The sequence below is a fragment of the Eurosta solidaginis genome, chromosome 3 (assembly GCF_040869045.1).
Source record: "Eurosta solidaginis isolate ZX-2024a chromosome 3, ASM4086904v1, whole genome shotgun sequence".
Taxonomy (NCBI): domain Eukaryota; kingdom Metazoa; phylum Arthropoda; class Insecta; order Diptera; family Tephritidae; genus Eurosta; species Eurosta solidaginis.
The window spans coordinates 252851423-252875628 of NC_090321.1; the positions used below are offsets into that span (position 1 = coordinate 252851423).

At 38.1% G+C, this 24206-nt stretch overlaps 2 protein-coding genes and 1 long non-coding RNA gene across 5 annotated transcripts; 1 reads left to right on the plus strand and 2 right to left on the minus strand.

Moving 5' to 3' along the window:
* Positions 1 to 1200: 1200 nt before the first annotated feature.
* Positions 1201 to 9377, minus strand: LOC137245375 (uncharacterized). Of its 2 annotated transcripts, XR_010951310.1 has the most exons (5): positions 9062 to 9377; positions 8493 to 8666; positions 8190 to 8420; positions 2930 to 3110; positions 1201 to 2859 (listed from the first exon to the last, which is right to left on the minus strand). It is a non-coding gene; the product is annotated as an uncharacterized lncRNA (long non-coding RNA). The 2 variants fall into 2 exon arrangements; XR_010951309.1 differs by having other exon boundaries at positions 8493 to 9377.
* Positions 9378 to 14859: 5482 nt separating this feature from the next.
* LOC137245376 (TBC1 domain family member 31) lies at positions 14860 to 20401 on the plus strand. Of its 2 annotated transcripts, XM_067775934.1 has the most exons (7): positions 14862 to 15237; positions 15299 to 15412; positions 16234 to 16385; positions 16445 to 18349; positions 18477 to 18679; positions 18763 to 18942; positions 19037 to 20401. In XM_067775934.1, exons 1-7 carry the CDS (start codon positions 14939 to 14941, stop codon positions 19160 to 19162), a joined length of 2979 nt encoding a protein of 992 aa, XP_067632035.1. In that variant the 5' UTR covers positions 14862 to 14938; the 3' UTR covers positions 19163 to 20401. The 2 variants fall into 2 exon arrangements, with proteins under 2 accessions (XP_067632036.1, XP_067632035.1); XM_067775935.1 differs by lacking the exon at positions 19037 to 20401 and having other exon boundaries at positions 14860 to 15237; positions 18477 to 18686; positions 18763 to 18928.
* Atf-2 (Activating transcription factor-2) lies at positions 19839 to 23861 on the minus strand. The gene is made up of 3 exons (XM_067775936.1): positions 23576 to 23861; positions 22273 to 23466; positions 19839 to 20312 (listed from the first exon to the last, which is right to left on the minus strand). The coding sequence occupies exons 1-3, from the start codon at positions 23694 to 23696 to the stop codon at positions 20155 to 20157; spliced, it is 1473 nt and encodes a 490-aa protein (XP_067632037.1). The 5' UTR covers positions 23697 to 23861; the 3' UTR covers positions 19839 to 20154.
* Positions 23862 to 24206: the final 345 nt, after the last annotated feature.

The window sequence follows — 24206 nt, forward strand, 5'->3', positions numbered from 1 at the left end:
TATACCTGTACAACCAACCGTTATCCAATCAAACTTAATATACTCTGTGAGCTCTGCTCAACTGAGTATAAAAATGAAAAAGAGAGCATCTCAAAGCTCCATGCTAAAAGAAAAAAATTGGAAATAATATTAAAAAATACCAAAAGCAGTCGGGATGTGTGGGGCGCACTCAAAAAATTGATACGCGAAAAATAATAGTGGTTAGTGGTGATTCATTTTTAAACGTGTTGCCGCATGTGGAAAGCGCTCTTCTGTTGTTTTGTTATTTTCTGAATTTAAATTGAACATTCTGAACTCGAATTCTTATAAAACTATTTATTTTAAACAAGTAAGAACACGTATGCTTTTATCACGTACAAAATTAAAAACGTAATGAAATAAAGTAAATAAAAAGCAAAAAGCATTGTTTCATTTTTGGCGGAATATAACAATGGTAATTTATGATAGTATAACAGTCAAACCTGATATCTACAGTAAACTATCATTTATGACACTTTTTGATAGTTAGAGTGTCAGCACTGATCCAGGAAAATGAATGAGAGTGAGCAGTACGGCTATATACTTAATCAGTAGGCCATGTTGGTGTATAAGAAGGAGACAAAACCTCACACGTACACAGTTGTTTACATCACATTTGCGCAAGTCCCCTTAAGTTTGTGATTGAAAGTTTGTATGAGGCGCTGATCGTTAGGTTGACATTGCTGACAATCAGATGATAGTCATATGATAGTCAGTATTCTTGTAGGGTAGCGATCAAAAAATTTAGCACCAAACATATGTATTGTAGTTTTTTTGCATCTGGCATGCCTGTTGACATCTTATAAACAGTTGGTAACATCCCTGTTAAATAAAAACCCTACAAGACAGGTACCCGTTGCCTAATCGATTACTTAATCGTCATCAATAACTTGTTCACCAATTATCGTCTTAATGACTTTTACATTGCTGTCGTGAAAAAGGTAACGCATGTGCTCTCTCAAAATAGTGTACGTGTGACTCTCTTTCTCGCTCTTACCTATTGTGTTTTCGACATTCCTTCTCGCTCGATGTTATTTACATTTTTAAGTTACTTCATCAGTTATGTTTTCGTTATCGCTAACCAAAACATATGCAACAACAACAATACGGGTAACTGGTCTATCGGTTACCCGTATCGGTTACCTTCTGTCAAATCGCTTTTTCTATGAATGAAACGCGTCCTTTATGTTCAGATAATATTTAATTATAAATTATTCATATATACAATGTTTTTTTAGAATTTAAATTATTGCCTTATTACTCTAGCGAACTTTACATATGTGAATTTTTATATTTATAAACTATATAAATACATTAACGTCTATTCATAGTCGTGCCCTTTCCGAAACCTTGTTTTGAAGTTCTTATTTTTCCTGCGCTGGTAGTGTTGCTCATCAGTTTGCAGTCATATTAGTTTGGTAGGTATAGTAACATCAGACGTAGGGAAATTAGGAAGCATGTCAGGAGTATCACCAGAATCCAAAGAAGCATGGTGATTCGTCACCTCCGTTTTCTTCCATATCCGGATTCATTCCATACTAGTAATTATAAATATCTTGTAGATGCCACATAGGTGTAACCATACCCTCAAGATATTTCCGTTCCAATCTTGTGGTGTACACGTAAACTTGTATTTGTTATAAATTATTCACCACATTCTAAACATAGAAAAGATGTATTAAGTGTTTGCGTAAATACCATTGTGATTACAATATGGACAAACATTCAATTCTAAACTTTTCGTTGTTACATCAATTGTTTCAGCGTGTTGTACACGTAAATAAAAATTCATACTTGAATGTATTTTCGTCTTCCAATCGCATAATTTACATTTTAAATAATGACTATTAGGCATATGAGAAATCTCATGGTCCAATAATTTGTTGAAGCTTGGTGTAGCTGCTTGAATAACACAAAATTTACATTTTGCACCACGTTCGTTATATTTAAATTGTAAATGTTCTGGTTTCTCTACACGATGCATAAAGTTTAGATGCTTTTTCCAACAATGTGCTGAATTTATTTGAAATACATACATTGGGCATTGTCTCATGATAAATTTTCCATAAATATACTGAGCCTCTTTATGTAGGCTCTTTTCTTAACATCTAATTCTGGCCGTACAGGATATGACAGATTTGCTTCAGGTTATAATCCACACTCATACTATTTTCAGATTCTGTTTCATAATTTTCATCATTTTCAACATTGGACTTTGCATCAACATCATTATCATCATCGTCATTTTTTGATAACTCTGTTTTAAGCTTCATATTTATCAAAGGTTCATCTTCCTTAGTATTAGAATTAGAAACATTGTCATCTTCGGTTAAGTTTTTATCAAGTTTAGCTTTTTTCCTAGGTTTAAATTCTTTACTATCCGTACTAGAATTAATACCATCATCAACATTTTTCGTGGTCTGTTTGAGTTTTTAAATTTGCCAATGGTTCGCCTTTATCAGTATTAGAATCAGAATGGCCTTGGCCATCTTCACCGTGTTGCAAAGTAGGCGACACATGTTGGTGTTGATGTTTGCGCATATTGCGGATATGTTGGTGGTTCACTAGTCATTAATTGTTTAGAAGTTTCAACTTGTTGCGTTTGTTGTTGTTGTTGCTGGCTGATGATGTGGTGTTAACGTTTGTTGTACAATTTATTCGGCTGATTGCACATATTGTTGGTGTGTTATAGTGCTGGAAATCCTTCCGATATTGAAAGTCCTTGATTAGTGTAATCCCCACGTAGTGAACTACTCCTGTGACCGCGTCCGCGGTAACTATTACATCTGAAGGCGCTTAAGTTACAGGCATAGCTGACATCGCTTATATAACAGGTTGACTCTAAAGTAAAAACCAAAACAAAATATTAGAATCAGTGTTTATGAATAACATATTTAAAATAAGCTCTTACAACAACGTGATCGTTGGCTACATCCCCGTGAAAGTAGTGTGGTGTTCCTCCTTGTATAAACGTAGATACTGGATGTGCTCAACCGTGCAGTTTTCTTCTAATTTGAGCAAATGTATGTTCTTACAGCCACAGCTGGAATATTTGGGATATTTCTATCCTCACATCGTCAAAATCAAATTACCTAGAATGAAAAAGAAACTCATATCAGTAAGAATAGATTAAAAGTTTTTAATATAAGCCGAAAAGTGTTCCATAAATAGGGCTCCACACATAGCTCTTTTCCAAAGGCACAAGAGAAATTTCAGATAACTAGAATCAGGACCTGGTAAAGTAACTTCAAAGGCGATTTAGTCGCCACTACTTCGTATGCGCATTTCTCTACGCTCCCTTTCGGCATGCATCATCAATTTCGTCATTACTATAAAGGCCATCTTGCTCACAGCAATCCAACAATCTATTTGTCCGCAAATTCGTGGAACTAAATTCCTAATGGAAGGTTCCTCTCCAAAAACTCTGTTTACAGACAGTCTTTCGCTGTGAAAACGAGGGCAGTGAAATATTACATGTTCTGCGCCTTCCAATTCGGACGGACAGCTTGGACAGAAAGGATCCTCCTCTATCCCACGCTTATGTAGATATTCCTTCAAGCCACCGTGCCCGCTCAATATCTGTGTGAGATGGTAATTTAGTTTGCCGTGTTTTCGCTCGTACCATTCCGCTATATTCCGGACTAGCATGAAGGTTCAGCGCTCTTTTCTCGAATCTTCCCGCCGTTCTTGCCACCTAACTATTGTTCGTGACCTTGCGGTTTTCTTAGCATCTTCAGATGGTCGGCTGAATCCAATGCCATACAGATCGGCCATTTCACCTGAGAGTAGATCTACTGGGATTTTCCTGGATAAAACATGGATCGCGTCGTCGGAACAGCACATGCTATTCGTATAGCAGTAATGCGGTAGGCTGCTAGTATATCTTTTTGGTGGACCATTTTAGATCTGTGCCATACTGGTGCTGCATATAATATTATAGAGCTGGTTACGTTGGATAATCGCTGACGGGTAGCTTCGCTTGGGCCGCCGATGTTGGGCATTATTCGCGTTAGGGTTCCACTAACTCTAGAAACTTTGTCCCCCACCGCCCTGAAGTGCTCCCTAAAAGTTAGTTTTGAGTCAATGATTACTCCTAGATATTTCAAGGAGGGCTTTGAATTTATTTGAAAATCTCCTATGGTTAGGACCAACTCATCCACAGTCCGCTTTGAGCTCATCAGAACCACTTCTGTCTTATTGCTAGCCATCTCCAGCCCCGTGTTCGTCAACCATTCCTCTATTCTTCCCATGGCGTCATTACATAATGCTTGGAGCAGATCAAGTTTCTTGGCCACTGCTACTACGACAATATCATCTGCATAGCCGACAATTTCCGTGCCTCCGGGAAGGTGGTTTTGTAGCACCCCGCCATACACCGCATTCCAAAGAGTTGGACCTAGAACAGATCCCTATCTAATCTATCTATCTATCAAATTATTCGGAGCAGGTACGGAACTTGTCTTGGGACACCCAAAGTGCACCCACGCTTCTCATGGCTCCAGCGGGTTAGCGGCTTCCTAGAACTTAAGCCACTTGCTGCTTCTAGATCTGACATCTGTCAGCTGGAGTCTTAGCCCGGCAAGCGCAGGGCACGAGCACGGAATGAAATCGATCGCTTCCTCCTCCAACTCGCACTTCCTACATCTGCTATCACTGACCAAGCCTAATTTAAAGGCATGTGACGCCAGAAGGCAGTATCCAGTAAGAATACCCGTCATGAGTCTAGTCTACAGTTTAATGATAATAAAAATATAAGAATCAGTGTTTATGAATAACATATTTTAATTAATCTCTTACAACAACCTGATCGGTGGCTACATCGCCATGTAGGTAGTGTGGTGTTCCACCTTGTATAAACGTAGGTACTGTATGTGCTCAACCGTGCAAATTGACATTAGCAGTAACATTATTTACATAAACATAGCTTGGTATTTGTGAAGGCCTCAATATAGCATACATTGGCCCAGTTCGGTGTGCACCAGCCACTGGTACAAACACTTTTGAATGCATAGCTTTCATATAGGATGGATGTCCAGCAGTGCTCCGGTTGTGCCAATATGTAATGGGCTGCTCCGTCTCTTGGTACGGCTGTATAGGTATAGGCGGGTGCAATGTATTACTAGGCTCAAGATCGGAAGGTACATAGATGGCTCGAAGACGCCAGAGGGGATTGGAGCCAGAGTTTTCGGACCCAGAACCAAAATATCAGTAACTCTAAAAGCACATCCGAGCATTTTCGAGCGGAAGTATTCGCCATAAGTTAGTGCGCTAAGCTGAACCTTTAGCGCTGATACCCCAAAGAAACAATTGCCATACTCAGTCAGGCAGGCAGGTTCCACTAAAGGCACTTGCGGCGTTCGAAATAAAGTCAGCACTTGTCCTTCAGTGCGTAGAAAAGCTGAATCAAGTAGGAGCACACAACGTAGTACTGTTGGCCTGGGTCCTAGGCCACAGGGGAGTGGAGGGCAATGAGCAGGCGGACTCCATGTTTAATTTGTTGCGTCTCTCCCACAAATTGTCAACCCCCCAGCAGATCCTTGCAGCGGGTCTGCGCCATACTCTCCTCTTCCGGGAAGGTATCGACCCCAATCCGGGTCCTTCTCCTGACCCCAGTACTGAGAAATGGGTTTGCTGCGTTTGCCGGAAAAGAATCTTTTTAGGACGGTCATATATATAAGGGTCTGAAATATTTCAATGAACTTCCTAATCACATAAAAAGTAGTAATAACTTCAATACTTTTAAAAAAAGTTTATTGGAGCATTGTAAAACCCTTCCAATAAGATAGTTTTTTTTTCTTTTATTTTTTTACATGATATACCGATACTGGAGCGCGAAAAGGGAATGGTAATAATGGTAGCAGCAAAATACAATGCATCCGGCCCTAAGGAAAAGAAAATCGGTCGCCACCTGTAACTCCAGACAGTTCCAACAACTAATTTCGCTGGAATTCGGTATTTCCAGCTGGTATTTACTGTTGCTGATCGGAATCATTCGCATTCCGACAGCATAAATATAACAATAAAATTATATAATGTGTAACAAAAATAACGAGGGGGATTGGAAACACGTCCTTTTCAACCTCCCATTATATGTTGAGCTGTGCTAATCGGAATCTTCATGCATTCCGACAGCGTCTTTACTAAACAAAGTTGAGGGGTGATTGGATACACTTATTTTCAATTTCCAACATCCAAAGACATGTTTAGCTTCATTGATCGGAGACTAATACATTCCGAAAGCTTAAAATACACATATAATTGAAAAATATAAGTTCCAAATTTTGTTGCCTTAAGCTGGGAGCACTGGAGGATTGGAAACGCGTCCTTTCCAACCTTCCTTTAATGAGTGGCTCCCAGACTCGTCCCTCTGTCACGCTAGTAAATATGCTGATCGGAATCACATGGCATTCCAACAGCATATTCAATAGAAATAAGTCATTATAACAATGAATTGTACTTAGTAGTTTAAGTTTTGGGCCTAAACAGCCGTAATAATAAATAAATTAAATTAAAAAAATAAATACTCTTGTCAGTGTTTCACGTGCAAGGGATGGTTGCATCGGACAGGTTGCTCTGGGCTAGATTCCAAAATCCAGCGTCCTCGTAACTTTTATAAATCTTTTGTGGCTCTTGTTGTTCACGGCCTCATAACATTATGAGGAAATACGGCACCTGAGAACACAGCCGTTTGAAGCTAAAAAACACAAGCATGTCTTCAGTGAACTCCACAAACAGGCGTCGGACCTCTATGCTGGTGATTCCTGTACTCAAAGAACAAAACTAGCAGAAGAGGAACGCACTCTCCCTAGGGAAACGAGAGTAGTCACTCTAGCCCAACTTCGAGCTGGATAACGTAACAGGTTAAACTCTTACCTATCCACAATCAACCCCGACATACAAAACATTGTCCTGCTTGTAATGTGTCCCCACATGTCACCAACCATCTCTTTAACTGTATTGTGCAACCAACGCCTCTAACACTCCTCTCATTATGGCCCACCCCTGTTGAAACAGAAAGTTTCTTTGGATTCCCGTTAGAGGACATTGATGACAATTTGTGATCGGTCGCACCTATTGGATGGGGCGAAGCACTGCTACTACAACAACAACAGGCGGACAACACGGTAAGAGAGGCAGCAACTGCATGACCCATCGATCCCGAGCCGTTCCTGCCAGTTGGCCCACAGGGGCATCTATTAGTAGAAGAAAGGGAAATAGGGAAGAACACTGGCGCAATATGCCAGGCCTGAGTCAATCTAAGTTACTGTTAGGGGGTTACAGGACAACTCGATATAGGGCATTAATAGGCCTCTCAAAAAGATAACCTAAGAACCCCAACGGCTATTCTTGCAAGACACTGTAGACTGAACAGTCACAAGCAAAAGCTGGGTATAGTATCGAACAACACATACCGATTTTGTGATGGATCAGCAGACGGTGGACCATATCCTTCTAGATTGCGGCGCAATTTCAAGACGTAGGGCTAAGTTTATGGGCTCACCATGGCCAGAGCATTCCCACATTTAATCCCTCAAGCAAAGAACACTGCTGGGGTTCATCAAGGAAGTCGGCTAGGATGAGGTGCTGTGAAAGAGATGTGCAAGTCACTGTGCAATCCTCAATAAATGATCTATCTATCTACGTTCGGGTAACAAGCACCATTGTGGTACTAGCCCCACCATCTCGGGAACTATTGATATGACTACATTAAACCTTCTAGGGATTGAATATTAATAATGCCGGTAATGCGAAAGTCTGCTAAAATGCACCATTCTCCATGGAATGCTCGATATATAACTTTCCACGTTTTGAAACAGTGATGAAAAGAGCAAAATTTACTAAAAATTTTAACTGGCTGTGGGTAGTAAGGTGTTGATGTCCTCTGTTAACGCAATATAATGACAACTGCCACGCAGGGAAAATGACAAAAATCTTGTAAATCTACTGATAATAATTAATTAATTCCTCCCCTTCTATGCAGTTCTATGCATACATACATATGTATTTTTCTCTCCAAATGCTAATTAAAAAAATTAATTCGTTTTCACATGAACTTCGAACTCTGTCGTATTTGCATTCTTCAGTTGATTATCAACAAAAGCATGACAAATTATCACTAAAAAATTCATACATGTTGCTTATATATTTAATATGGTAGCCAATTTACTTACCCTTTCTGGTGCGATGATTCCTGTACAATCGGGCCTGACTAGACGCGATTTTTTTTGCCTTAAGAGAGCGTGCTTAACGCGAACCCTAACATGTCATGGCACAACTTTGGTGATGCAAAAAATCAAAGACATTTCTGCTTCTAATGCTTCTAGGATAGCAGCAGCAGCTCCCGGTGGCACCACATAAATAACAGTTGCAGGCCGATCAGTTGCCTTTTTTGCTCCGGCTACCTATTCAATTTTAATTCACATTACATTATCTACTATTGCAATTTTTAATCACTACAAATCAATATAAATTACCGAAGCAAATACTGGCAAACCAAGATGCGTAGTTCCAGCCTTTTTTAGGGAAATACATCCCACCAGTTTGGTACCGTATTCCAAAGCATGTTGCTTGTAAAGTACCTTGTTTTTGTAGATTTCCTTTGATTTTGGCATATTCTGAGCAGAATCGCAACCCGGCGGAGATGCTATCTATTAGAATAATATAACATTTTTTTTATTATTTAAAAATGCACATACGTATGAATGAAAATCAGAAAGTAAATAATGTTGTTGTTGTTGTAGCGATAAGGACACTCCCCGTTATGGACTTTGGTGGTCCTTTGCCGGATGCAGATCGGGTACGTTCCGGGAACCATTAAGGTACTAGCCCGACCATATCGGGAGCGATTTAGTTGACATAAAACCTTGTAGGCCATCCCGTCGATTCTATACAACTTAATATGGTAACGATTTAAAAGACGGTGCACCACCCAATTTTTATCAAAAATTATCAAACGTGGAATCAAAAGGCGCGCTTCGAGCTCCGTTTTTATTATTATTTGATATTTTTAAATTAGGTGGTGTACCGTCTTGTAAAACTTTACCCTTAATATTATTTTGGGCGAAGGCCGCCAACGCAAAAAGATGGTCTCTGCAGCAATATCCTTAATTTCCGTCACATGTCACAACTCAAATTAACTTAATGTTATTTTGGGCGAAGGTCGCCAACGCAAAAAGGTGTTCTCTGCAACAAAATTTTTTAATTTCCGTCACATGTCACAACTAAAAGCACAAGATATTTTTCGTTGTAAACAATTTATATTTTTTTTGCGTTTCAATTTTTCCGGAATAATTAATGAACTGTCATTTCGATGACAGCATGAAACGTCGATGTGTTAGTGGAGAGCGAAAAAAGCTTTGAATGTGTGGGTGAACTGGTTACCTCCGTCTTGTAGGGAAGCTATCCACGCCATCAATATAACGGTTTAAGGTTGACATTCTACAGTTTTTTTGTGGTTGGAAGAAAAGTGCAATTTCGTGATTTTTTTTTTTTATTTGAAAAATATTTTCATAAAAAAGACAATTATGAGTGTGAAAAAGGTTTGTATTTATGTTTTCATTACTTTCTATAAATTATATAAGGCGCATCCCACATAATCTGACCAAAACGATGTGACAGAAATTTACATCACTGTGCAGTTACTCTACATTTAGTGCGAGTGAAATTGTTGTGTGCTATTATTATGTTTTATTTTTTTAAAGAAACCTAACCGATCGGGAAATTGAACTTTATTTTAACTAGTTAGAAGATGGTGGGCTATCAGAAGATGATCTTGATGACGAAAAAAAAAGTTTTATGAACAAGTCAGTGGCTAGGGGTAGTTATGAAGAAAGAGTATCTACAGTAGATGGTGTCGATCTGAGTTGCGTGGCGTGGAAGGATAAGAAGGTGGTAACGCTATTATCCACATATGCTGGATCCTTGCCAGTCACTGAAGTTAATAGATATGATAAGTCAAAAAAGGAGAAAATTGGTATTACTTGTCCGTTCATCGTTCAAGAATACAATAAACATATGGGAGGAGTAGACCTTATGGATAGCTTTATTGGAAAAAACCATATCACTATGCGGTCTGAAAAGTGATACCTGCATATATTTTTTCATTTACTGGATCTTGCGGAAAAAAATTCTTGGATTCTTTACAAAAAAACTCAAGAAAGGAATGTACCTAAGAAAAATATGCTTATATTGGCTCAGTTTCGGAATGAAGTCGCCTTTGTATTATGTAACAAAGGACCCTGTATAAGTGCTAAAAGAGGGCGCCTAAGCAACAGTACTCCTGAAGAGGAATTGACAACAAAGAGAAAAAAGGGTTCCCCAGCTTCTCCACCCCCAAAAGATATAGTTGGATGGTTTCGATCATATGCCGAAATTAGGTGGTACACTTCGGTGCAAATACCCTAAATGCAAGGGTTATTCTACAATTTCTTGCAGCAAATGTGATGTTAATTTGTGTCTTAATAAGAAAAACAATTGTTTTGATAATTATCATCATCAATAAAATTTGATACAAAAATATATTGAATACATAAATTTTATATGTTTTGTACTAAGGTTAACATGCTTATTTGCATGATGATGGGAATTTCCATCATACAGTTTGTTATTTCCGAAAAAAAATACACTAGGATTTTTTAAACATTTTTCTGTGAATATAGAGCTTGAATTATATCACCCAAATTTTTTCATATAAAAATAAAAAATCTTGCAAAGAAGGGTTGAGTGTACTCATTCGCATAGTCCAGGTTTACAAGTATGATATGTATGTGAAGGAAACAATTCCTCTCTCTTTCTAACACACTGCCGTTTGACACTTCGGTTAGTGTCAAACTATTGTGGAACTCAGTGGAACCTGCGTGGAACATGCGTTTGACACTGAACAAAGTGTCAAAATTACCGGGGTTGCTGTTGTGGAAGGCGACGCAGGGAAACAAAAAAGGAACGGAATATCAGATATGGGTTGCTGTGATGGTAAATTTTTTTGAACGAATTTAGGATGAAAATGAGGTGCACCTATATGGGTCCTACAGAAAATTATACAAAAGTTTTGAATTGGGGTATCTGAGGACGCATAGTTATTCCAGCATTAAGAATACAAACACGGGTGCTAAGTTTTTCTACCCGTTCAAAAGTTTTCCGCGAAAAACAGTTTGAAACCGGGGTCGACTACAATAACCCGCCCAAAGTAGTAGAAAGAGATATGAAAAGACGCGTTTTGTCCTGTTATGTATAGTCCAAAGGCGAAAAAGTATTCGAATTATTGGAAGCGAGGCAAAAACGCGTCTATTAATATTTCCCCCAACGGTTTAGGTCATGTTTTAGCAATCGTCCCCGGTAATAAAGTATCACAATTTGTTAATTAAAATTGTCCAAAACATATGGATTTTAAATAGAGATGTCATTAAGTGACCGTTTGAGAGTAAGTAAGGATATTTCTTTGTAATTTTACAATAAAAATTTTACCCAGTTTTCGTTAGCAGCTACTAAACTATTCTTGGACCTAAGAAGTACAACAGTGCCAAATAGTATCCACAAAAAAAAAACGAACACGAACAAGCATTTTATCAGGTGAGCGTGGCTGTGTATGTGCGTGCTGCTACCATATATATAATACTTCTATATCAATACCTTCCTATCTTCCTAATCTGCAAATTTTCTGTCAATCATTATTTGCTGAAACTGTGCAAATGTATGTTCTGCGCATGCGCGGGCTTTGTTAGTGTTAGTGAATTGTAGTAGCGTGTGTAAAAAAAAGTATTAAAGGGGTAACAACGGGTCACTATCCCCTTTACCCAACTTCTGCATACTAATTGTTATAAAATCTCACTTTAGTCGATTAAACAATGAAAAGGCCAACGAATACAATAAAAGGCTTGATGTATTTATTATTTAAATATGGGCTGCAGCCATACAAAGTACTTTATTTACATAAATGGTAAAAAAAACAAGTAAGGAAGGCTAAGTTCGGGTGTAACCGAATATTACATACTCAGCTGAGAGCTTTGGAGACAAAATAAGGGAAAATCACCATTTAGCAGAATGAACCTAGGGTAACCCTGGAATGTGTTTGTTTGACATGGGTTTCAAATGGAAGGTATTAAAGAATATTTTAAACAGGAGTGAGCCGTGGTTCTATAGGTCGACGCCATTTCGGGATATCGCCATAAAGGTGTACCAGGGGTGACTCTATAATGTGTTTGTACGATATGGGTGTCAAATGAAAGGTGTGAATGAGTATTTTAAAAGGGAGTGGGTCTTAGTTCTATTGGTCGACGCCTTTTTGAGATATCGCCATAAAGGTGGACCAGGGGTGACTCTATAATGTGTTTGTACGATATAGGTATCAAATTAAAGGTATTAAATGAGGGTTTTAAAAGGGAGTGGCCTTAGTTGTATATGTGAAGGCGTTCTCGAGATGTCGACCAAAATGTGGACCAGGGTGGCCCAGAGCATCATCTGTCGGGTACCGCTAATTTATTTATACTAGCCGGACCCGTCTTTAGTATTTTGTTGCGCAACATGCGCACGGGTATGGCCAGTATTATTAAAATTCTCTCTCTTTTTATCACAAAAAAAACAACGCCTCGACATTTTTGATATTAAATTTACTTATAACAGCTGAAAATCTTACGACCGCTAACTAGATTTGTTTTCAATTAATGCATTCGTGGCGCCTACGCATACTTTGTAACTGTTAATTCTGTGCATGAGAAATTCGTAGTTGTCAGTTGGCATTATTTGCTTTTTTTGTAGCTTTTTGGTCACTACGTATATCTGCGCAATCAGCACAAATCGGTAATGCTATTCTGCGGAGTTCTTAAACAATAAAAATTTTATAATACTAATGGAAAAAAGCCCACTTTTTCATTTAGAGAACGAAATAGCCTAACATACAATATTGATAGAAGCAAGACGGCTTGTTGAAATATACATATATTTAAGCCCCTTTTTTAGAAAAATTTAACGACAGCCTTAAGATTTTGTCTCCTTCTCTCGTTGTATATCTGTACTCTAATGTTTGACAGGCTGCACAGTTCAGTAGTAGTGATATAGAAGTATTACATATATGGCTGCTACATATCCTACTTGTACTGTACTTCGTTGAGTGTGGAGATATTGCTGACCTTGATCCTTCAAATGAGATTTGATCGTGATCCAGAGAACGCTACCCCTGCAAAAATTGTTGGATTACGTGTTCCATTTTCTTCATGTTGGAGTACTCTAACAATACTCCTTTGCAATGCGTTTGCGGACCACCATCAGCCGACCATTGCTCGTCTTTTAATGGCCGTGATCACGACACGATGACGATCGAACAGAGTTGCCAAAAGTAAAATATTGCATACAAATAACTGATAATAAAATTTTACTTTGGCAACTCTGATAAAATGCAACAGCGCACTGGTTTTATGTATACATACTATAGTATAGAGAAATATTAGTTTCTTTATTCACGCAAAAGGTAAATAACATAAGAATATTCGTAGAATAAAATATAAAAGTTGTATTGCCCCTCTTCATTTACTTTCATTTTAAATTAAATTCACTCCGATAATTCTTTCCGACAACACAATTCCTCTTTAGTACTTTGGCATATGATCCTCTGTGGGTGCTCCATGGAGTACTACAGTGAAAGTACTTTGGAATGTACTCTCACGTATGTACTCTATGGAATACTCACAAACAAAGCGAGAGTGGGATCAACTTCTCCTCTCCTAGGACATCGCAATGTTAATTGGAGCACATTTTTTGTATGAATACAGATTAGATTTGGAGCAGTCCTATACTCCCAAAGGAGTATTCCTTACATTATTTATAGGGTACTCGCGTTTTTTGAAGGGACCACAAATCACAAAACCAGATTGCGCATTCACGAGTTCAAAATTGCTTCGTTCTGCGCAAACACGTCATATTTGACTCTTGAGCAATCGGTCAAAAATACTGAAAAACTTTAAAATAAAACATGCACTTTGTGCAAAAATATACATATAATTGCTATCGTGCAAAATCAAATTTAACATTGAAGACACTTGGCAACAAGCCACTGAAAATTAATGTTCATATACATACATACTAATGGAAATAAAATTCTCGGAAATAAACGGGACAATTTAACGGAGTAACTAATAACGGGATTGAAAATATCCTTATTATATACTAATGTACAGTCATGTACACATAACCAGAATAAATATAAAATATAACACCTGATAAGACGAAAATACTTTTACAAAATTTTACAATAATTACCAAAATTGGACAAAAACAACAATGGAATGGACTGGGGAATCTGTATATATTATATTAAAACTTACCGGATTATAAAATATAACACCTGATAAGACGAAAATACTTCAAAAATTAAATAAACGAAAAATAATTACCAAAATTGGACAAAAACAACAATGGAATGGACTAGAGAATCTGCATATATTATATTAAAACTTACCCGGATTATACAAATTACTGGATTTGAATCATACAACCATAAAGTGATATTGGAGTTTGGAAAATTTAAACAAAGAAAGTGGACAAAAATACCAACTTAAACTGAAAATAAACAAAAATTTTAACTATTGTGAGATGAAGATTTGGAAAAATATCAACAAATTAAGGACCTTTACCAAATTAAATTGGACATAAACACAAATTTAATAAATAACAAACATACATATAACTATAATTTGAAAATAACCTGGCGTGGTGCCATGAAAAAACCAGTTTACAAAGCACATAGTTAAATACAAATAGCAAGCTACTACACATGGTTCTGGCCAGTTGGTATTACCATTGTGTACTAGTGGGACTAAATTACTTACATTTGGTAATCAGCTGATTTTGTAATTATGGGCAGCACTGCGCAGTAGAAATGGAAAGTTCAGCTAATTAATTCAAAAGTTGACCGCGAAAACAATTTAAAATGGAAAATCAAGAAAATAACACCCAAAATGCGATTCATAGGGCCACCAATTCAAGTAATATAGAAAATGACGACAATGGTGAGCAACAAATACTAAATGCTGAAACTTCGAGTGATCTGAGGAACGGTGAGAACATAAGTGAGGAAGCTTCTGGTGAAGTGCTGGATCCTATGGAACCGAAATTTGCGACTACAGACAGAGCAAACGATCTGTTAGCGAGTCCTACCTCAAGTGTTTTGCTTGGCTATGGTAAACGTGTACGGAAATATGGATTTCGATTCAAGAAGTCTGATATTGGGTATGCGGATACGTTAAAAAATAGTTTTGACAATTGTGACATTATAATCTTGTTATTATAGCAATATACTAACCATACACCACACATTGGAGCAAGGCGCCCATTTGATACGAATACGCATTGCGGCATGTTGCTTTAATGAACATTCCAACATATTTGTGGCCATCGATTGTCGGTAAGTAAAATTTTAATCTTGTGGCACACATTTCCTGGAGTTATAGTCGAGAGCCAATGAGAGTGCCAGCAACGAAAGGGACACCTTTTAGCACTGCTCCAACAACAACAACAACAACAACAACACTTTAAATATGATTCACGGGGTTGTTTAGCGAAGCCCGTTTAGGGGGTTGTCAGCGCAATTTATAACTTCTTCAAGCTCGCTTACCCTTGGCAAATCCTGTTTAGCAGACGAGACCTGCTATCCCATATTCTTCACAGATGTGGTTGTTGTAGCAGTGCTTCACCCCACCCAATAGGAGTTATCACTCTCAAATGGAGGGATGTAAGTGTTACATGACCAAGGAGGTTCAACGTGGTCATATCAAGACGTTCCCGAAATGTCGGGCTAGTACCTTAATTGTGCTATTTTCCAGAACGTGCCAAATCAATATCAATATCAAAAGTAAATAAACATCCATAAAACTTTTGGGAGTGCTACAAAATATGGAGAACAATTTTTTAATAGTCGGTTCAGCAGGGTAAATCTCTGATCCAAAAGAAAAAAAAACACGATTGATGGGTATATGTAACATTATTTCCGTATATCCCTGTTTCAGCCGACTCCTTTCCATGATTTGATATACCGATTGAAAAGGGTTATCCGAAATATAAATAATAATTTAATACAAATTTCCAAACAAATCTTAAATCATTTAGTGAATTTGTCTCTATTTTGTAATTTAGAGTTGGGCTTTGTGTTAGCAATCCGTAAAAGTTTCGAATCGAATCGAGTAACGAATAAGACCCAATTATTAAATATAAAATGTTATTTTCTAGCGGCAATATATTTGTATTTGATATGGAAAATAAACGACATTGGCAGCTCATAGAAGTCATACTAAAGGCCAGCGTTATAATGCCATGGATAAAACGTCCTAATCAATTTCTGGTAGGGACTAAACGTGGGCAGCTCTTACTACTTGATTTGGGTAATGCGGAATAAAACTCAATAACACAATACGAATTCTTAACACATTTTTTATTTTAGAGAAATCGGCTGTGACCAAAGCACTAGCTGTCTCCAGTGACGCCATTCGAGCCATATCATTTCCTGGCCAACCTTTACATCCAAAACATTTGGTTCTAGTGCAAACTGGTTACGATGCTATACTCATCAATTTGGAGAACTTCGCTGCAACACATCGCCTAAGTTTTGATGAGTTAAATATTTCGCTAAAATTTGCATGTTTTCTCCCGCATTCAGATCAGATTTTTACATGCTTTACCAATGATGCTGTTTATATATGGTCAAGCGTCACATTGAATACTCTACGTGTCATACATCCCATTAAAGCTCGAGATCGTAAATTACGCATGCAGGGTGAAGCAGCTATAACAGCTGAGTTTACAATTTGTCAGGACTATGAAAATGCTGGCGGTGGAGAATATTTTGTTAAATGCCAGGATGCGGATTATGCTAATGGTTTAATTATTAGTTACTGCTGTCATCCTGATAATGGTTTATTATGCCTATCCACATTGGATAAATATTTGCTGTTGCTAAATACTTATACATTTGAGTTACAATATATATGTCGACTCGTAGATATAATTATACGTGAATGTGTATTCCTGCCACATTCAAAAGAGATTCTAATATGTGGTTTGACAAGCGATGCTAAATCTATGGTAGTTTTGAATTGTCTACAAAAGGATAGTAAATTTCGAATAAATGCAACAAAACCCAAATCACTTACAATTTCTTATGATTATAAGCTGCTTGCTGTAGTCAATAATTGTGGTGAGATTAATATGTGGTCTGTATGTAAACTTTACAATGCTTTGAAACGACAAGAAGAATGCTTGCAACTAGTAAAGGCCGCTTTTAAGCAGAGCAAACCTGTCGGAATATGCGTCAAACAAAAGCCAGCTGATACAGAGCAGGAAGATCATGTAAATAATCTCATTAAAGGGTTATTAAATCGTGATAGTCTGTTGGCTGTGCTGTGCGAATATCGTTGGTTTCCATGCAAATATCGTACACTCATTTGGTGTGCTCTACTAGAATTACCTTATAATCGCCGCGAATTTCAGCAATTACTCAAACTAGGCATACCACATATAGTCAAGCAACCCGCAAAAAATATACAAATGCATAATGAAACGCTGAAACGTGCATTGGTACGTGTTTGGTCGTGCCTGGCGCATTGGTGTCCTGTATTTGCACATAGTAAATTTATACCACAATTAATATTTCCATTCGTAAAACTATTTCCACGTAATGCTCTAGTTTCCTTTGAGATTTGTGCCACACTTTTAGTTAATCAATATCAATTATGCTTTGAGTTACATCCATTGGAGCCAAGTAATTATTTGGGTTTATGTGAGAATATTTTACAATTGTATGCACCGGAATTATGTAAATTTTATGCAAGTATGCATGTGGGGCCCGAACATTATGTGTGGCCAATGATATCATCTGCCTTTTCGGAGGTATTTATAGAAGATCATTGGCTTTGTGTATGGGATAATATAGTGGCAAGACCAGCATACTTACCTATTTTTATTGCAGTGGCTTACAATATTTTACAGCGCGAGATTATCGTTAGACTGCCGGATAAGCCCACTATTTTGACATTTTTCCATGAACCAAGTCCAACGGATATACGCACGCTAATTAATAAAGCTTATGATTTGTTATTAAAATGTCCCGAAACATTGCATCCTAAACGTTATATGAAAGAGTTTCAACCCATACCAAAACACGTTTATCCCAAATTTTTAAATTATCCACGTGAATGGTTGGAAAAGCACGAGCAAGATGTTGAAAAGGTGCAAAGAGAACAAAGATGCATTGATGCGCGTATAAGACAATTGGAAATGGAAGAAATGAAATTATTGGAACGCTTGGAAAATGGTTTGCGCAACGAGGAACATGTGAAGCAAGTAAAAAGTGAGTATTGCAATTCTTAAATGCTTAAGAAAAAGTAAAATTGAGAGAATGAAGTAAAAGTTCAATCTTCGAGCTTTGATTCTAACTTAAAATTAAACAAGTACCAATATCTATTACATTTTTCCAGAAATGGAGAAACTTTATCATGACTCACTCAAGCGCGAGGAGGAACGTTTGGCTTGTCAGCGTAAAATGTTGATGCTTTATCAAAAAGAAATACGTAGTCGCAAAGTCGAAGTGGCAGCGCAAGTGCAAGAATCCGAGCAGCGGAAGCGTGCTCTACAAATGGAAAAAGATCTAGAATTGTTGATGCAAAGCATAGAGTGTGAGGTGTGTGGTATGCTTTTTGGTATTATATTCTTTTTGTTTCAATTTAACTTACGATCATTACTATTTTTTTGCTAACTACCCAGCGGACACGCAACGATGCTGACTTACAAGCTGCTGAAGAAGAGACACGCAATCAAGACATTGAATTGTATGTGCAAAAATGTTTAAATACACCACGCGCATGCTCACTACGTGCTAAATATCATGTGAATATACAAAGATTATGCCGTGAACGAAATTTGCTTAAAAATCAACTACAAGAAGTAATGCATATGTTTAGATTTACAAAAAAAAAAAATCATATATAAAAGAGATAACAAGCTGAGAATTTAATTTCTTTATTTTACTTTGTTTAAGATATCAAACATGCGAAGACAACCTTTGAATGCGCATAGATCAGCCAATACTTCGCACTTAGATACAATTGAAGAGAAAATCGAGGAAATTCAGCGTGAATTTAATGAAATTTTAAAATCTAAATAATACTCTAGCAGCTTAGAAGAACTTAGAAACAGGCTATTTTTCGTAAGTGCTCTTTATATCGTTTATTTAGTTGCAGATTTGATTTAGATTGAAGTTAGTTATACTACACTTAGTATTTACAATATCGTTGGCGATACTCCAAAATGTTCAATGCCAATTGTTAGTAATTTCTATTTCCTGTATTGGCATGGTTTCTGCACTCTGCTGTCCATAACAGAGCAATTACTAAACTGTCTAACTTTATATTGCAGGAAGGCAAAGTTGTAAAGCTTTATGTAACTCTGCTGAACCTTTTGTAGCATTGCTGTTGATATATCTAAATTTTGAATACTACATCATAAAGTTTAAGATTTTGAATTATTTATATAACTCTATATTGTGAAATTAGTTATGTTAAAGCAGACATGGCTGAGATGCCTTGTTGTTATCAGGCAGCGATGAATGCCAGGCTGTTAAGCGCCATTTAAAGATTTATGATACTCATTTGTAAATTGCATTTACACACAAAAGAAACAAGTTGAAACAGAATGCCCTCTAATTTTTCTTATAATTACACTCCCCATTTATAAAAAGCCTTTACCACCTCTCCTATATTTATACGAGACTGTTTCAATACTGCTCATTTGTTCGAGCATTTGCTATTATTATTTTAGCTAATATCTATTGGTATAACTAGTTTTAGTTCTTGCCATATAATATTTTTTATTAAAACAAATATGTGTATGTTTAAATTGTTGAACTTTATCGTATAGATATTTGTATTACAAAAATCTGCATATATCCTACATAATAACGAATACCTACTATATATTTAATTTGTATATTGATAAATAGTGCATATATATTTAAACTATAACTATAGAGAATTTATCAACAAACTCATTTTGAGCTTTTCTAACTCACTAATTTTTATAAGATAGCGTTACTTAATCAACACTTTATTTATTTGTAAACACGGTTGCGAATATGAAAATTGGCACGCTCATAAGCAATCATTTCTTCTCCACTCTATAGGTGATTGGTTGTATTAGGGATGGTTGGCCACGAGCTGGTACTACCATTGTTGGAATATTCATTACCAAACGCAACGTTGAAGGTGGTATTTGTATTTGTGGTATTTGTACTTGGGCGGGCATTCCTTGCAAATTACCTGTAGGGAGGAAAGTATGAGTTAAAATAGATACCAATAACTGCAATTGTATTGAAATGACAGTACTTCGATGATGAAATAATAGAGTAGAGATTTGTTACTTGAAATATCGAATGAATTGATAATGTTGCCTGTAGACATGCATGGCTGAACATTGTCAACGGACGGAGTAAGCCGCTTTTCTGTTTTTGCTCCAAAGTAGTTTACAAGTAGTTAATGAAGGAAATATTGATAAACTTGATTTAACATTACAAAACTAAGTAACTGTTTTAATTCGTAAAGTTTAGGTATCTTCCATAGAACGGCTTATAGTAAAGCTGCAAAAAGCTAAATGGGATTCAAGGGGTTGTGTAGCGCAATATATAGCTTCTCCAACCCAATTGTCAACCTCACCTTCGAGCGGCGAATCCCCTTTCACTAACAGACGAGGCTCTGGCGACCCCAAGGTCCTCATGTTGTTGTTGTTGTTGTTGTTGTAGCGATAAGGTTGCTCCCCGAAGGCTTTGGGGAGTGTTATCGATGTGATGGTCCTTTTCCGGATACAGATCCGGTACGCTCCGGTACCATAGCACCATTAAGGTGCTAGCCCGACCATCTCAGGAACGATTTATGTGGCCACATTAAACCTTCATGCCATTCCCTACCTCCCCACCCCCAAGTTCCATGAGGTGCTGTGTTACCGGAGCGTATCGGATCTGTATCCGACAAAGGACCATCACATCGATAACACTCCCCAAAGCCTTCGTGGAGTAACCTAATCGCTACAACAACAACAGCAACAACGTTCCACAAATATGGAAAAGCGTCAGTGTAGTTTTTCCTAGCGAAAGCAGGAGAGGGCGATTAAGGGAATCTGGACCTTGTGTAATAGAAATTAGTTTTCAAAGGCCAACGAAATGGAATTTGCTCTTTTAATGTTGACTCCTAGCTGTATACTCGTAATTTCATAATACCGCGTATGAGAGACAGAGTTACACCGGTGGCTTCAAACACCGCGTAGCCGCAAAGGGTGTGCAACTATATATCTGATCTACGGATATGTTGCCCCTCACTTCTCACTATTGTTCTCCTGCTTTCATTCACGTTAGTCAGCACTTTCCGCACCAAATATGTTTTGTAGAATAGCTAAATACGGCGTTTCCACTCGGAAGGTACGAGGGGCCGAAACAAATTACTACCGCAGGACTGAGACTAAACGCGTACCGGAATCATAGGTGGCAAAGGACAACCCACCGTTGTTGTTGTTGTTGGTGTAGTAGTGCTTCGCCCCATCCAATAGGTGCGACCGATCACAAATTGTCATCAATATCCTCTAAGGAGTCCAAGGAAACTTGCTGTTTCAACGGGGGTGGACCCATCGTTGTTGTTGTTGTAGAGAAAAGGTTACTCCCCGAAGGCTTTGGGGATTGTTGTCGATGTGATGGTCCTTTGCCGGATATAGATCCGGTACCCTCCGGTAACACAGCACGATTAAAGTGCTAGCCCGACCATCTCGGGAACGATTTATATGACCACATTAAACCTACAGGCCATCCCTCCCTCTCCTCCCCAAGTTCCATGAGGAGCTCGGGGTCGCCAGAGCCTCGTCTGTTAGTGAAACAGGATTCGCCACGGATAGTTGAGGTTGACAATTGGGTTTGGAGAAGCTATATATAGCGCTGGCAACCTGAAAGGGTTGCCTACACAGCCCCTTGAATCTGGTATTTTAGTCGCCTCTTACGACTGGAATACCTACCGCGGGTATATTTTGACTCCCTAACCCGCTGGGACCCACCGTCGCAACACCTTTTAAACCCTCATGGAGTATTTTTGATCTTACTGCACTAAGCAGAGGAATTTTCAAATATTGTAACACCTGCGTAATATCTAAATCAAGCCATGCATTTTGCATTGAAACCATCTAGCCCTTACAAAGTTTGTTGTAATGTTAAGTCAATCAATCTTATTTATAAAGACTTACCACTTACGAACTGCGGCATTTGTTGTTGACTTTTCGTCACTAAATCCTTTTCCAGTTGCTTAATACGGGCACGCAACTTCTCATTTTCCGCTTGCAGTTCACTATTACGTCGCCTCAATTCCTTGTGCTCATTACGCATTTTATTACGATAACGTGTTGCAGCCGCACGCCTACGCACCATTGAGTCCTCATCGTACTTAACCGCACCGGGCGCTGCATTTCGCTTGCGTCGACCGTGAGATATTTTCGTTGTTGGCAATGGCGTTGTTGCTGCACTGTGTGTCCTGTTACCCTGACTTAATATGGCTTTCAAACGTTCTTTAATAGGTAATTGTGAGGTAGGTGTAAGACTTGCGCTACTTGGTTCGTGCTGTTGTGGTATGGTTAACATCGTTGCTGTTGTTTTGGCATTATCTGTTGAGGTGTTGGTAGAGGAGGTAGGTTTCGTGCTAAGTGGTGGCAGGTTTTTATTTAACTGCTTTGTTGTGGTTGACGTTCTCACTTCCGTGGACATAGTTCTATTTTCGGCAGACGTTGTTGCTTTTGTCTGCTCTGTTGCTGGTGCCAATTTGGGCATAATAAAAGGCTTAACAGTTTGTACAGGTATCGCATTGCTAGCCAACGCACCTGAAGGCTTGGCAGTTTCTAAATTTGTGCCCAAATTTTTATTGCCATTATTATCCGGAAATGTTAGCGTGATAAGTTGTGGTTGTATCAATTGTATGGCATTTGTTGTTGGTAGTTGTATGCAGGCAACCCCATTTACTGGCTTTTCCGCAATTGTACGATATTTGTATATTTTACCATAACCACCCGTCGATGAAGTTGTCGAGTTATTTGAATTTTGACGTGATGTTCCGATTTTGTAAGCATTCGTTGCTGCGTTCAACAAGTCATCCACAACCGGCACGTCTAATGTAACCGTCTGTGATGAGGGACTATCCAACGGTTTACTCAACATTTCACAACTTTGTATTGTCGCATCCAGTTGCGGATATACTTGTGGTGTATGCAGTGAGTTTTCATCCACGTGTGCCTCTACAGAGTCTAATTGCCGTATTGGTGTTTGTCTATTATTTTGTTCACAGGCGCGTCGAAAAGTTTCATCAAATGGATTTACATGTCGCAGATCCTCGAAAAGGCCTACTTCCTCACAATTGCGTATCAGCCGTGTAGGTGTTGGTGTTTGGTCGGCTGTGTGTGGTAGGAAGAAATGGTTGCATTAGTTGTGCCACAAATATTGGCGCATATTTACGTAATTTTTTGCAAAATTTTCTTATACAAAAACAATGAAAATACTTACATCCAGCAAAGAGATTTTCAGATTTCTGATTACTCAAACTCAAGTCCAACATCATTTCGTGCTTCTTTTTAATTTCACAATCGCCGCCACAATCGAATACCTTTTCTGTGGATAACTCCATTTTCCTGCTGCGAGATGAATTCCGAGTAGCTTTGTTTTGTTATTTTTTTTTGCTTTTATGTTATTCTCATCAGGGTGGGTTGTTGCAATATTTCTTTTGTTTTTATCCACCTTTTATTGTAGTCTTTCGTGCGTAATTCTATAGTTAATGACGTCGAATTCGGGGTGGGTTCTGTATCCGAGTAATCGGTTTCTACGATGACGATGCCAATGCGATGAGTACATGTTGCACACCGACATGGCATTATCGCATTGAAGCATCATACGATTACCAACATTGTTGACATTCCGTTCTAGTCTGTTCGTCGGAGTGGTCGCGCAGTGTCATCCTCAGCTCAACTGCAATTTTTCGAACTTTTTCGGTTGCGCTGAAAATTTAAATAGGCCTCAAGGTTGGCTTTGTTCTTCCTTTTGGCGTTTTGCCGGAGTTGGGAGATGCAATGCTTCCCTGACCTGGACTCAGGGTGGTGGTTTTGCACCCGTAACAGGAATCAGTGAATTCATATTGAAG